The sequence below is a fragment of the Oncorhynchus mykiss genome, chromosome 28 (assembly GCF_013265735.2).
Source record: "Oncorhynchus mykiss isolate Arlee chromosome 28, USDA_OmykA_1.1, whole genome shotgun sequence".
Lineage (NCBI taxonomy): Eukaryota > Metazoa > Chordata > Actinopteri > Salmoniformes > Salmonidae > Oncorhynchus > Oncorhynchus mykiss.
The window spans coordinates 15,744,414-15,758,709 of NC_048592.1; the positions used below are offsets into that span (position 1 = coordinate 15,744,414).

The 14,296-nt window shown below is 42.0% G+C and overlaps 1 protein-coding gene across 5 annotated transcripts in view; it reads right to left on the reverse strand.

Moving 5' to 3' along the window:
- The window catches only part of LOC110508627 (phosphatase and actin regulator 1), a 90,213-nt gene that overhangs the window by 41,081 nt on the left and 34,836 nt on the right, over positions 1-14,296 (reverse strand). For 2 of the 5 annotated variants that reach the window (XM_021589283.2, XM_036965988.1), the window contains exon 1: positions 7,512-8,017. The exons of 2 other annotated variants lie outside the window; for them this stretch is intronic. In XM_021589283.2, the coding sequence (XP_021444958.2) occupies positions 7,512-7,809 (298 nt within the window). In that variant the 5' untranslated portion in view covers positions 7,810-8,017. Of the gene's footprint in view, positions 1-5,084; positions 5,235-7,511; positions 8,018-14,296 lie in introns of those variants that run through there. One more of the 5 variants, XM_036965990.1, reaches the window with a different exon arrangement.

Genomic DNA, 14,296 nt, shown 5'->3' on the forward strand with positions numbered 1-14,296 from the left:
TAGTCCTCTTTAAAATAACCGATTTCAGTGAACTCTGGGGTGAAGCAAAAAAATCCAAAGAACTGCATTCTCTCTGGATTCACACTACCCTTGGCTTTAAAATGAGGACTTGGCTCTCTTGCCAGTTCACTTCAAGATTTTTGTGGTCAGTCCTCTTTGCAATCACTTGCTATGTTTAGAAAGGAACCAAGATCTTTTTTAAACATTCACTCAGTGCACTCTTGGTAAATCAAAATTGTATTGGTCACATACACATATTTAGCAGATGTTATTGTGGCTGTAGTGAAATGCTTGTGTTCCTAGTGCCAACAGTGCAGTAGTATCTAACAATTCACAACAATACACAAACCTAAAAGTAAAAGAATAGAATTAAGAAATATATAAATATTAGGATGGAAATGTCAGAATGGCATTGACTAAAATAGAGTTAAATACATATAAGATAAGTAAAGCAGTATGTAAACACTATAAAAGTGACTAGTTGCAGGTGCAGTGACTAGTGTTCCATTATTAAAGTGGCCAGTGTTCCATGTCTATGTACAATAGGGCAGCAGCCTCTAAGGTGCACAGTTGAATAACTGGGTGGTAGCCGGGTAGTGACAATGACTAAGGTTCAGGGCAGGGTACTGGGTGGAGGCTGGCTAGTGATGGTTATTTAACAGGGATGGCCTTGAGATAGAAGCAGTTTTTCAATCTCTCGGTCTCAGCTTTGATGAACATGTATGGACCTTGCCTTCTGGATGATAGCGGGATGAACAGGCAGTGGCACGGGGAGTTTATGTCCTTGATGATCTTTTTGGCCTTCCTGTGACATCAGGTGCTGTAGGTGTCCTGGAGGGCAGGCGGTGTGCACCACGTGAACTGTTGGGCAGACTGCACCACCCACTGGAGAGCCCTGTGGCTGCGAGTGTTGCATTTACCGTACCAGGTGGTGATACAGCCCAATAGGATGCTCTCAAAAGCTGTTGCACCTTCGCCACACTATCTGTGTGGGTGGACCATTTCAGATTGTCCGTGATGTGTACACCAAAGAACTTGAAGCTTTCCACCTTCTCAGCTGCGGTCCCGTTGATGTGGATAGGGTCGTGCTCCCTCTGCTGTTTCCTGAAGTCCACGATCAGCTCCTTCGTTTTGTTGACGTTGAGGGAGAAGTTATTTTCCTGGCATCACGCCGCCAGGTCCCTCACCTCCTCCCTGTAGGCTGTCCCCGTCATTGTTGGTAATCAGGCCTAATACTGTTGTGTCGTCTTCAAACTTGATGATTGAATACAGAGTGCAGGACAAGCCACACCAGGACAGGTTATGTACCTACATAAAGTTTGAATGATAATACTTTGCATTTAGCTACAAAATATACACATTACAGGATAAATGAAAGAATAATAATTGCAGATTAAATAATGCTTGTGCACTCCAAATTGCACATTTGTTCATGGCAGTTTGTGGTACTAATGTGAGGGGCTATGGCAGGGGAAACAGTGTTTCAGTAGTCTACTGCTTGATCTGAGAATAATAAGTGAACCTGGCGAGAGTAAACAGACCTGTGTATTATCAGACAGCATAATGCAGGATATATTCAGAATCTGAACAGCAGGAAGCTGCATGCTGCGGATTAGTCCGCACTAGCTTGCCAAAAAAAACAGACCAGGGAGAAATAATCGTGTTTAGCCTACTAGCTCCTTATAGTCACTAGAGTGTTTGTCCTCCTTTGATGTAGTTTTTGATATCAAGAGGAGTAATTGAAGAGAAAACGTGCTGGAGCTAATAGCAACAGAATAAGTGATAAGGCATCCATATTGAAACGACAGACTCTCCCAGACTTGTCCTGATAAAAGCAGAGCGTTGGCCTATGCTACAGTCGTAATCCACATACGCATCACCTCTACACTGAACAGGACTAGTCTCTGGCGGTCTATACTTACAAAACTTGTGCTTAAAACTTGCAATTTGTTAGCTTCTCATGAGATAACTTGTTACAGACCAAGTGTGCTATGTTAAGTGTACCATTTATTTTAATATACTGTAAAACTATTTGGTGGAATGTGCTATGTGGCTGCCCGAATGTTACATTTGCTTGGACTCTCGTGTTCCATTTGTACATGTGTATTTGCATGGCACAACCAAAAAGAAACTAAGCATCACACAGTTCCTTCTCCCTAAATTCCCTTTCCCCTCCGAGTCTCATTCACTCAAATGCTTTCCGACACACACACACACGCTCCAGTTAGGCCTGAAAAAATAAATGCCTATAAAAACATATCTAACTGATGGGATACACGAGCTACATTCCTTGCCAAATGACAGTTATCACAAATTCAAAATCGGATGGTTGATTAAAGTAGGAAAATATGTGTGTTCCAACAACGAGCTGCAGTTTTGTAATAATTACGTCCCATCGATTTTCCGCTTATGCTACTTAGCGAACTGCTAGTGCCATATAGAATTGGTAAGCCAGCGGTCAGAAACCTTTTCGGAGTTAAGATCACAGCGTGAAAATGCAAGCTGAGAACTAACGCTCAGATTATTATTATACATTTTTTAAACTTAAAAAACATAAGCCTAAGCAACATTAGCCAATTAAAAACAGAACTGTAGCAATGAGGTTTGTGCAGTAAGCTATATCCCAAATATGTTATCAAGAAGGCAGTAATCTCAGCAGGGGCGCTTGCTTGTAGAAGCCTATTGCCCTATTGCTTGAATTGCCCTGCCAATCTTCTCCTCAGACCATGTAGGTATATGATCACACTGTTAATAGATCATTTGTTGCATTACTTGTGAGGCAAAGCTCAGTGAGCAATATTACTTTTTTTTTTTTACTGGCTGCCCCTCACCCGACTCACTGTCCCTCATCCCTCCCTTTGCTGAGAAAAGGGAACAGTCTTCCAGCACGATGGCGAAACTTAAGTGGGACTGCATTATTTCTGCCTCATGCACCAATTCATATTGTTACTCCGATGACCAAAGAAAGGGAAATATTCCTAAAAAAAAAAAATATTTTTAAAGACCAGCCGCAAATATGAAAGTTAGCTTATTGAAACACTTTTCTGTACTCATTCATTGCAGCTGCAGTGCTGGTTGTAGCGTGAGTGGAAGTAGGGAGAACATTGATGCTGAATCAGAACAAAATCTCTGCTGTATCGTTGAGTCTCTAGTCATGGTTTTAAATGTTTGGAAATCTCACATGATCAACTTTGCTGTGCGTTCGAGGCTTCTTTTTTACAGTCTATGGCACAAGGCAACTGTGCAGATGCAGTGATCTGAGCCATATGATTGGCCAGCGGTAGGCCTATTAGGTGCACTTGATTTGCTTTCTGGGCCTGCCGAGTTGGTCGGAGTTCTACCTTCAGACACATGAAATTATTAAAAACCTTCCCGGCACTAGGGCTGCTAAATCAAGTGCACCTACAAGCAACAGCATGAAATAGAAATTGGAACAAGGATTTTTTTTTTTTTTTTTTTTAACTTACAATTTTGATTTGAAAACATTTTTGTATTTGTCACATGCAGCGAATACAACAGGTACAGTGAAATGCTTACTTACAAGCCCTTAGCCAACAATACAGTTAAGAAAAATAAAGAAAATAAATAAAAGTAACATAATTAAAGAGCAGCAGTAAAATAACAATAGTGAGGCTATATACAGGGGGTACCTGTACAGAGTCAATGTGCAGCGGTTAGTCGAAGAAATATGTACATGCAGGTATGACTACGCATAGATAATAAACAGAGTAACAGCAGCATAAAAGAGGGGGGGGGGGCAATGCAAATAGTCTGGGTAGCACTTTGATTAGATGGTCAGGAGTCTCATGGCTTGGGGGTAGAAACTGTTTAGAAGCCTCTTGGACCTAGATCTGGTGCTCCGGTACTGCTTGCCGTGCGGTAGCAGAGAGAACAGTCTATGACTTGGGTGTCTGGAGTCTTTGATCATTTTTAGGGCCTTCCTCTGACACCACCTCTTATAGAGGTCCTGGATGGCAGGCAGCTTGGCCCCAGTGATGTATTGGGCCATACGCACTACCCTCTGTAATGCCTTGAGGTCAGAGGCCGAGCAGTCGCCATACCAGGCAGTGAAGCAACCAGTTAGGATGCTCTCGATGGTGCAGCTGTAAAACCTTTTGAAGATCTGAGGACCCATGCCAAATCTTTTCAGTCTCCAAATTGCGCCCCGTTTGAAAATAAATATGAGAATAACCGTTCCATGCACATCACTTCACGATGGCAACTTCTCATTTTGAAAAATATTATTTTATATTTTATTCTGTTATATTACATCATGTTTTTATTTCATATAAAATAGGTGTCTTGACAGTGATAAGGACTCAGGAAAAAAACATTTTTTTACTAAACCTGGCTGTGCTTCTACAAGCAAACGCCCCTGCTGAAGTAACTGTCTTTTTGAAGACAGTGTTTCAAAATATAACCAGTTGATATTACAGTTTCAATATACTAATCTTAAAAATGACACTTTCTTTTAATAATTGACTGAATATAGTGTGTATGCGCCAATTTAGCAATTAGGATTTGTTATCTGTAATGGTTATGATAAATTAGGCATTGTTGCCATATAAATAATTGCACCAATTTTTCCAGTGCGAGCCTTGTGTTATAAAAATGTTGTTTTCTTCATTCAAGTGCTAATTTTTTCATGTATTTTTTTATTTAAAAAAAAAAATGTACGAGTACTAGAACAGGCAAAAATTGCCAAAGGCCCATCCCCAATACACAATACAGCGGGAAGATGCAGTGTAGATAGCGTTTACGTATTGGCAAGACGTCTTTCAAATGTATTTAGATTCTACATCGTTCATGTCGGTCCGAGGTCTCGCCGATATCTTCCCAGTGTACCAACACTCTCCAAACTACATAATCCTCACGCAATTTGATACATTGTCCAAACACGTGCGCTTTCTGGATTTGGAATATCAAAATAGCAAAACATATAGGCACCTACGTTTCGTATTGTGAGGTCCTTGGCAATTCCCAGCCCCAGTAAAACAAAATACATCAGAATAAGTAGTCAGAATGTTGAATGATGTTGAACTTAATTTAAACCTACTCTACCCGTTCGCTGATTTCGTACTTACTTGACAATATCCACAGGAACGTATTATCGATCAAAACAAGGGTCTGTGTGTGGCTCTCAAGATTGGTTTGTTCATCACCTGAGGCATGTGCACAAGGCGTAAATACATGCACACGACGCATGTATACTAACCAAAGTCTTGGAAGTGTTTACAGCAGAGTTCCCCAACTGCCCAAAATTGACCCGCGGGTGATTTTATTTGCCCCTCCCACAGTTGAGCAAAAGTCTTTACAAGTGATTTTGGAAATATGATCCAAAGTAGTCCCACGCATAATAGAGATATGTGATCGTATACAAATGTAACCAAGGTTTGAAATTGTTTTTGTCAAATATATCGTTTTGGGCTTCTTGTGGTCCATTTTAAGTCCACAAATTATTTGTGATTATGTTCCCTGACCTTCCACTCAAGAGAATATTTAAATAAAAATATGTCCGTGGCTGAATCTCATTGATAATACCCATTTTATATGGTATTGCGCATGTGCCAGGGTTTTGCAAAGTCTATTTAGTAATAGTTTCCTGTGGATATTATTTGGACATTAGGACCAACTGCATAGACAACCAGTAGAGTAAGTTCAAATGGAACTTATTTAACATTCTGGCGTGTAAGAAAACCTCTTTCACAGTTTGATGTATTAGACACACACACACACACAGAAAGTCGTCGCCATATAACAGTCAATAGTGAGTTATATACTTGAGTAATAATATAGGCAAGGTCTGCCCTGATGACAGCAATGCAATCTGCCACCTCAGTCATCACTAGCTCAGGGACAGGGCGACAGTGTCAGTGTCACACCACCCCTGCCATGTGCAGACAGACACCGCCACTGACCACAGCGTGCATAATTAAATCACCATGAAGGTTGACAAGCGACAACATGGGAGTGTCACTTCACAGGTAGGGAAGGCAGCCGCTCCACCGGGGGTATAGCATGATAAATCATGTGAACCAAGGTGGACATGAATGCAGTGAAACAGACTATTACCTAAATGCAGTGCCTGATGCCGCTCACGGCCTCAGCCTCACAGCCAACCATCTTAGGAATCCTGCCACATATGTCTATAAATAGATTCAGACTCGATGCTAATTGAATCCAGTGGTGCTTCAAATGACTTCAAATGGAGTCCAAAAAGAAAGAGAGATCGGGGGGGGGGGGTTAGACCTGAGCTCAGAAATATTCATAAAAACATTGTTCATTTGCCACCTATGCATTTCAGACAACAACAAAGACAGCCAGCCACACACTTCCTAGATTTGTTGACAGGGATGCATATTGAAAGCGACATGGTTTATTTTCCCGGCTGCGTTTGGTGAAAAAAAAAAAAAAAAACTCCCATAGTAGCCCATTAACACACCAAACATCCTCGAGACATCCACCATGTTATATGAGCAGCAGCCAACAAATAAAAAGTACTTTGCAGTCAAAAGTTACACACTTCTTGCAACATAACAAAAACTCAAGAGAATGCTACAAAGACTAAAAGAGGCTTTAGACTGTAGGCTACCACAGCCCTAGTGTTTCTTTACAAGCATGTATTCTCTGATACACACATCTATACTCCTCTGGCCAGTTTCCCAGAACAAGATTATGCCTAGTCCAGGAACCAAAATGTATCTTGGTCCTCAATCATCTTGGCTGAGTGAGTGACATTCTCCTTCATGTTTGGGTGGGGTGGAGTAGAATCAGTAGGGGACTGAGAATGACCACTTTAGGTGCTAATCAGGAGGAGGGGGGGGGGGGGGGTAGTGGAGCCTGGGATGGAGGGGGTCATCAAGAGGATTCGTCAGAGTATTAGGTCTATGAGTAGTAAACCACAATGCATATTGTGGAGCAGGCTCTTTGTGGTGTTAAAATAAGGCCAATTTTACACCCACACCAGTAACCTGCTACAAAAGAAAAATATCAGTTCAACAACTCATAATATAATTTCTCCAAGTCTAAAATGGGTAATGCCATTTAGCTACACTGTAGCTGCTGTTGCATACCACTCTTTCCTAGAAATAATACATTATAGCTGGCAATTTGTCTTGATACATGTGTGGCCCACTACGCATTGTGTCAAACTAAGTGATGTTACATTTATCCCAGAATGCAACAGAATGGCAGTGTAAAGAATAGTATGACCATAAAGCAAGTACAGGATTACACATAGCAATGGAGTCAAGGCTCCCCTGGAAAAGTACATTGTGTCTATGATGAAGGTTACCAGGATTACCAGAATTAGATACATCAAGCAATTTTAATCTCATAACTCTAGGACATATATAATCGCGGAATGGGCAAACAAGAACTGCGCATGTTACCCCCCCTCCCCTATTGAGCGTGTTCCATGAGCATGAAACCACTGTGTTTGATAGCCAGCAGAGCTGAAGAAAGACCATACCACAACGCATCCATATGCCGCTATAGGCTAGGCTACTCACCGTCCTGGGTATCGTTCGCGCGGCTGCAGTTGCTGCAAATGTGCTTGATCTCTTTCCCGATGTGACAGTGGATCATGAAGGGCATATTGTTATTCTGGTGATGCTGATGGTTGGTTTGTTGCTCTTTCTTATTGTTGTTGAGAGACATCATTCTGACCAGGTAAAATGCCTTCTTCTTCGGTTTCTCAACCGCCACAGGCGTATTGTTTTCCCTGAAGCCCGTGTTGTTGAACCAACTCCCATGCATGATTGTGGGCCCGGGATCCGCAGCCATCGGATAGTTGGCAGTCTTGAACATAAAGACACGAAAATTGATTCGCGTCTAAATGCACTGCATACGGGGAGGGGTTTTTAAACAAACGGCGCCTCGACTCCTACCTGACCTCACCCCTTCAACCAATCACGAGGGTTTCGCTCCGCGCGTTTGCAGAACCCCTTTCTCTTCTATCAACGACGTCAGATAGAATATTGTAATTTCCACACCTGCACCTGAGGTTCCGATCTAGTGCACTCACACCCGCCTGCCTCCGCAATGCCAAGGGCAGAAGTCAAAACCACGGATGCTACTATACTATGATGATGGACCAGTGCCGCTAGAAGACATATCGAGTGTGTGAATTGCAGTGCCTCTGCCTCTCCCTCGGTCCCCATCCTCGTCTGCAAAAATAATCCGCTCACGGCAAGCATAATTGGCTACCCAGTGTTCACTCCTGTAGTTATATTAGTCTACAGACAGAAAGTAAAGGTTTAACATCAAATCCCAAGACTTGATAATGACAAGAATGATTATAGGCTCCAGCTACATGATACACTATATGACCGAAAGTATGTGGACACCTGCTCGGAACATCTCATTCCAAAATCATGGAAATGAATATGGAGTTGGTACCTCCTTTGCTGATATAACAGCCTCCATCCACTCTTCTGGGAAGGCTTTCCACTAAATGATAGAACATCTGCAGGGACTTGCTTCCATTCAGCCACAAGCACATTAGTGAGATCGGGCACTAATGTTAGACCTGGCTCACAGTCGGAGTTCCAATTCATTCCTTCCCCAAACTGTTGCCACAAAGTTGGTTGCACAGAATCATCTAGAATATCATTGTATGCTGTAGCGTTAAGATGTCCCTTAACTGGAACTAAGGGGCCTAGCCCGAAACCATGGAAAAACAGCCCCAGACCATTATTCCTCATCCACCAAACTTTACAGTTGGCACTATGCATTGGGGCAGGTAGCGTTCTCCTGGCATCCGCCAAACCCAGATTCTTCGGTCGGACTGCCAGATGGTGAAGTGTGATTCATCACTCCAGAGAACGCATGTCCACTGCTCCAGAGTCCAATGGTGGCGAGCTTTACACCACTCCAGCCAACGCTTGGCATTGCGCATAATGATCTTAGGCTTGTGTGCAGCTGCTCGGCCATGGAAACCCATTTTCATGAAGCACCTGACGAACAGTTCTTGTGCTGACGTTGTTTCTAGAGGCAGTTTGGAACTCGGTAGTGAGTGTTGCAACCGAGGACAGGCGATATATATGTGCTACGCACTAAAGCACTCGGCTGTCCCATTCTGTGAACTTGTGTGGCCTACAGTGGTGTAAAGTATGTAGAAATACTTTAAAGTACTTTTTTGGGGCGTATCTGTACATTACTATACATTTTTTGACAACTTTATTACATACATTTTCCCTGACACCCAAAAGTACTTGTTACATTTTCAATGCTTAGCAGGACAGGTAAATGTTCCAATTCATGCACTTATCAAGACAACACATTGTCATCCTTACTGCCTCGGATTTTGTGGACTCAAAAAACACAAATGTATAATTTGTAAATGATGTCTGAGTGTGCCCCTGGCTATCCGTACATAAAAACAAGAAAATGTTGACGTCTGCTTTGCTTAATATAAGGATACTTAAGTATATTTTAGCAATTACATTTTTCTTTTTGATACTTAAGTATATTTAGAACCAAATACTTTTAGACTTTTACTCAATAAGAATTTCACTGGGTGACTAACTTTTACTTGAGAAACTTTCTATTAAGTTAACGATACTTTTGCTCAAGTATCACAATTGGATACTTTTTCCACCACTGTTGGCCTACCACTTCACGGCAGAGCCGTTGTTGCTCCTAGACGTTTTCACTGACTTGTTGGTTCCTATGATGGTGCCACGTTGAAAGTCACTGAGCTCTTCAGTAAGGCCATTCTACTGCTAATGTTTGTCTATGGAGATTGCATAGACCTGTCAGCAACGGGTGTGGCTGAAATAGCTGAATCCTCTAATTTGAAGGGGTATATACACTTCTGTATATATAGTGTAGTTTGGATAGAGAGCTTGTTCCTACTTGATTAGAAAGGCAATTATACACCAATTGAACCCAATTCACTGAAAAAAATTGAAGAATTACACTTTGAATGCAATTAACTTCTTCTCTTGTTATGATCGTGTGAAATATTAATCCCAAGGGATGGTAAAATAAAACTTGCCTTTATTGCTAAACATACACACACACCATTTTTGTGCATGAAGCAAAATTATCTTGTCATTTTAGAGGAAAATCAATCATTAGCCTGCTAACTTTAATTAATGTATCTGCCATTGTACCAACTATCCTTCAAATTTGTATAAAGGGAGTCATTAACCCTACTGTGCCTAACAGAATATCCAACAAGCCTATAGATAATCCTCTTTATCAATAAACTAGTCACTAGCTACTGCTTTTCCTGGATTTTGGCTACATCACACATGTTCTTGTACTTGTTCTTGTACTTTTCTAGTAAAGTACAGGATGCAATCATGAGGCTCCTGGCAAGAGGCAAAAGCCCTCAGAGGAAAGTGAGGTGTACAGTAATGGTGGACGCTCTATGCCCGCAATGGGTCCAAAAGGACCAAGTGAAATAAGTATACTTCGCTATGTATTTTTTTGGACAGTGAAGCTAACTTTTAATTTGGCTCTATATTCCAGCATTTTGGATTTGATATAAAATATTTCATATGAGGGGACGGTACAGAATGTCATTTGAAGGTGTCATAGGGGCGGCAGGGCGGCAGGGTAGCCTAGTGGTTAGAGTGTTGGACTAGTAACCGGAAGGTTGCGAGTTCAAACCCCCGAGCTGACAAGGTACAAATCTGTCGTTCTGCCCCTGAACAGGCAGTTAACCCACTGTTCCCAGGCTGTCATTGAAAATAAGAATTTGTTCTTAACTGACTTGCCTGGTTAAATAAAGGTAAAATAAAAAAATAAATAAATAAAAATAAGTATTTGGACAAATGTATTAAAGTACTAATAAATTCAGTATTTGGTCTCATATTCCTGGCATGCAATGACTACAAGATTGTGACTCTACTAACGTGTTGGATGCTAGAAATATGAAACCAAATACTAAACTTTTGACTTCTTTAATATACTAAAAGTGAATTTGGCCAAATACTGAAAAAAACTTAAAATGTGGGGACTAGATACATAAAGTGCTTTCATTCCTAAACGGTAAAACAGAGATGTATTAAAAAAAATACCCTCAAATAAAAGGTGACATTCTGCACTGTCGCCTCATGAAACATTTGATCTCAAATCCAAAATGCTGGAGTATAGAGACAAATTTAAAGTTTCTGCTTCGCTGTCCAAAGAAATATGTGAATATGTGGATGGAAATCATGATGCATAGTCACGGTAGGGAAGGAAAGGGGGAGGTTGCGCAGTCATGTTAACAATCATAACAACTGCTCTATATCAGTGCGTCATGCCGTTTTATGCTGACGGCGGCCGTAGCATCTTTATCATTTGGACTTGGAGAATTGCATGTCTGGAGCCTGGCAGATTGAGTTACTGCGTCTTCAGCCCAACTACCGACCAGGGCTTCAAATCCTAATTGAAGGATAAGACTGATAAATCAAAGGAGCAGATCTATCTAGACTGGCAACACGCAGGTTGGGTACAGCCTATCGTGCATAATGGCCAACCACTAACCCAGCGGCACGCCACCCCATAGCCATGCAGTCCCCTTGCACTCCGACTCTCGATCCTCACAAAGTTCAACTCCAGAAGTTAAATGAGGCAGTAATAAGGCTGCGGGAACATAGGGAAGAAATCTAAAAGGTCCCCATGGTATTTTCAATCATGTTTCAGACATAATATATTTTTGGTTTGTGCGTGTGTGCGTGTATATGTGTGGTGCCTTTGATGTTCCTTTCAATGAGCTGCGGCTTATTCCAGTGACATCAAAGCCCCTATCCGAAATGAGGGACAGAAGCGCCTGATTTTCCAACTGCCGCCACGGTGCGATGCGGTGGAGTCGGTGCCCTTGGCCACTTTTTTGATTACAGAATATGACCATGTGCTATTCACACCAACTTCCCGGAAGATGGACAGTAAGGTTATCTACACTCTCACACTTGACCAGTAATAAATGAAGACTTAAACAATTCTTGTCAGGTCATATTGATGGAGTTCCAGCTGTGTATGTGTGTGTAAGGATAAGGTATTGTCCATAAGACATCCATAAACTGACAGGGCTAATTTAGCTCACAAGGGATCAATCTTAAACCTCAGATTCACTACCTTCTACTGTATGTATTGTATGTAGGCCTGTGTGTTTGCGTACTTCAGCTCTCTATGCGACGGCTGGCATCTCCCTTCGATGACTCCTCTAAGCAGCACATGTTCAAAGCTGCATGCCAGACCCTATCAGTGTGTGCCGCTCCAGTGTTAGCTGTTGGCTCACGTGATGTGTGGCAGCGTTCTTATGTAACTACAGGCTGTGGATAGGGCCCAAGCACATTACTTGGGCTCATTCATGGGGAAACAAGCCAAGTATGTTTTATTTATTTTAGGCTCCGAGCAAGGTTAGTTGTTTTTAGCTACAGTAGCATTTCTTGAAGGGAAAAAAAATATTTTAGGTGGAAATGTTTTAAGTGATTTTTTAAAAATGAGTTAACTTTATACTTTAGATGTAAAAGGCTGTAGACACGGGCCATACCTTTCTTTCACCAGAGTGGAAATGTATTTGGTCACTCATTCCCTCTACAGGGGAAGCTATAAATCCCATTCCCTCTATAGCCTCGGCTCCAGGCTTCGATCACATTCAGGTAGCAGTAAGCCACCAGCATTTAAACCTATGTTCACAAAATAACAGTATTCATCATGTTTGTCTGTTTGATTATTTATCTAGATTTGAACATGTACAGCATGGTAGAGTATTACACATATTGTCCTTGTTTCATACATGCCTCACATCATTTGTATTATTTTTTAAATGTAATTTCAAAGCTTATTCACTCCCTGCAGTGTCTAGCCAGCCACCTTAGTTTCCCTAAACCGATTACGTTACCACCCCCCCCCCCCCAAAAAAAAACGGTATTAGAAAACCTACTGTTCTGTACAGTCAGTTTGTCCCAGTGGATTGGAAAGTCACTCATCCAGACAGAGAAGCACATGAACCGCTAAAGAGGAGGAGGAGGTCCTCAACTTCTTGCTGTTAGTGCCTAGGCTGAGACAGTCCACTGGGCGCGCTCTCTAGGGTCCTGCTGCTGTGTTGTGAGTTAGGGCATGAGTCTGGCACTGACACACACAACCACCACGTTGGAGCTCTCCCTCTCTCTCTCTCTCTCAAAGGTCACGCACATCTCCTATATTCCCTCCCCATAAACTTGAAAGGGAATTAAAAGTACATGATAAAAGCAGGGTTGCTTTTTTTGTCTCTCCTTTCAGTTTCCCAATGGCAGTGTTGAATCGTTATGTAATTCTAATCTGGGAGGAACCTAATCTTCCTCCATTTAGTTACACAGTTATTGGCTCCACCCTGAAACTAAACTCAATCTTCCACTTGACAAGACACAGAACGTAATGTAATCGCTTATGTAAAGTCTGAAAAATATGAAAGAAAACAGTAAATGAGGCCATTTAAGGCACACACACACACACCAAATTTTCATGGACAGCAAAGTGTCTCAGAATAGACCTAATTATAGCTATAGTACCTGCACAGTGTTATGGATTGGAATCAGGGTGTGAAGAGTAAGGAGCCAGCGTGAGGTGGTTATTCAATTAGCACAGAGTCGGAGTACAGGGGAGAACTGAAAGAGCATCACAACAGAGGTAACCTGCCACATTCCAGGAGAGAACTATTAGACTGCATCACTAGCTATGGAAACAAACTACCCGTTTGGTGCTGTAGGGGAGCACCTTGGCTACATCGCAGCTATAAATCCCATCCCAAGAGAGAAACATTAAATAATTGAATAATTGATAGCCAACGGAGACACAATTCCATATTCCAGGAGAGTACACTGCCCACATACAGTTAACTACTATGTCTGAAATACATTTTATAATTTAATCTATCTGGTGTAAACTTTCATTTAAATTATACAGTATGAACATTGAGACAGCAGAAGCAGCACACTCCCATCCACATCAACAGGGAAGTGGAGAAGCTGAAAAGCTTAAAGTTCCTCGGCATACACATCACTGACAATCTGAAATGGTCCACATACACAGACAGTGTGTTGAACAAGGCGCAACAGCGCCTCTTCAACCTCGGAAGCCTGAAGACATTTGGGTTGGCCACTGTGACCCTCACAAAGTTTTACAGATGCACCATTGAGAGCATCCTGTCTGGCTGTATCACCGCCTGGTACAGCAACTGCACCGTCCGCAACTGCAGGGCTCTCCAGAGGGTGGTGCGGTCAGCCCAATGCATCACCTGGGGCACACTGCCTGCCCTCTAGGACACCTACAGAAAGGCCAAGAAGATCATCAAGGGCCTCAGCCACCCGAGCCATGG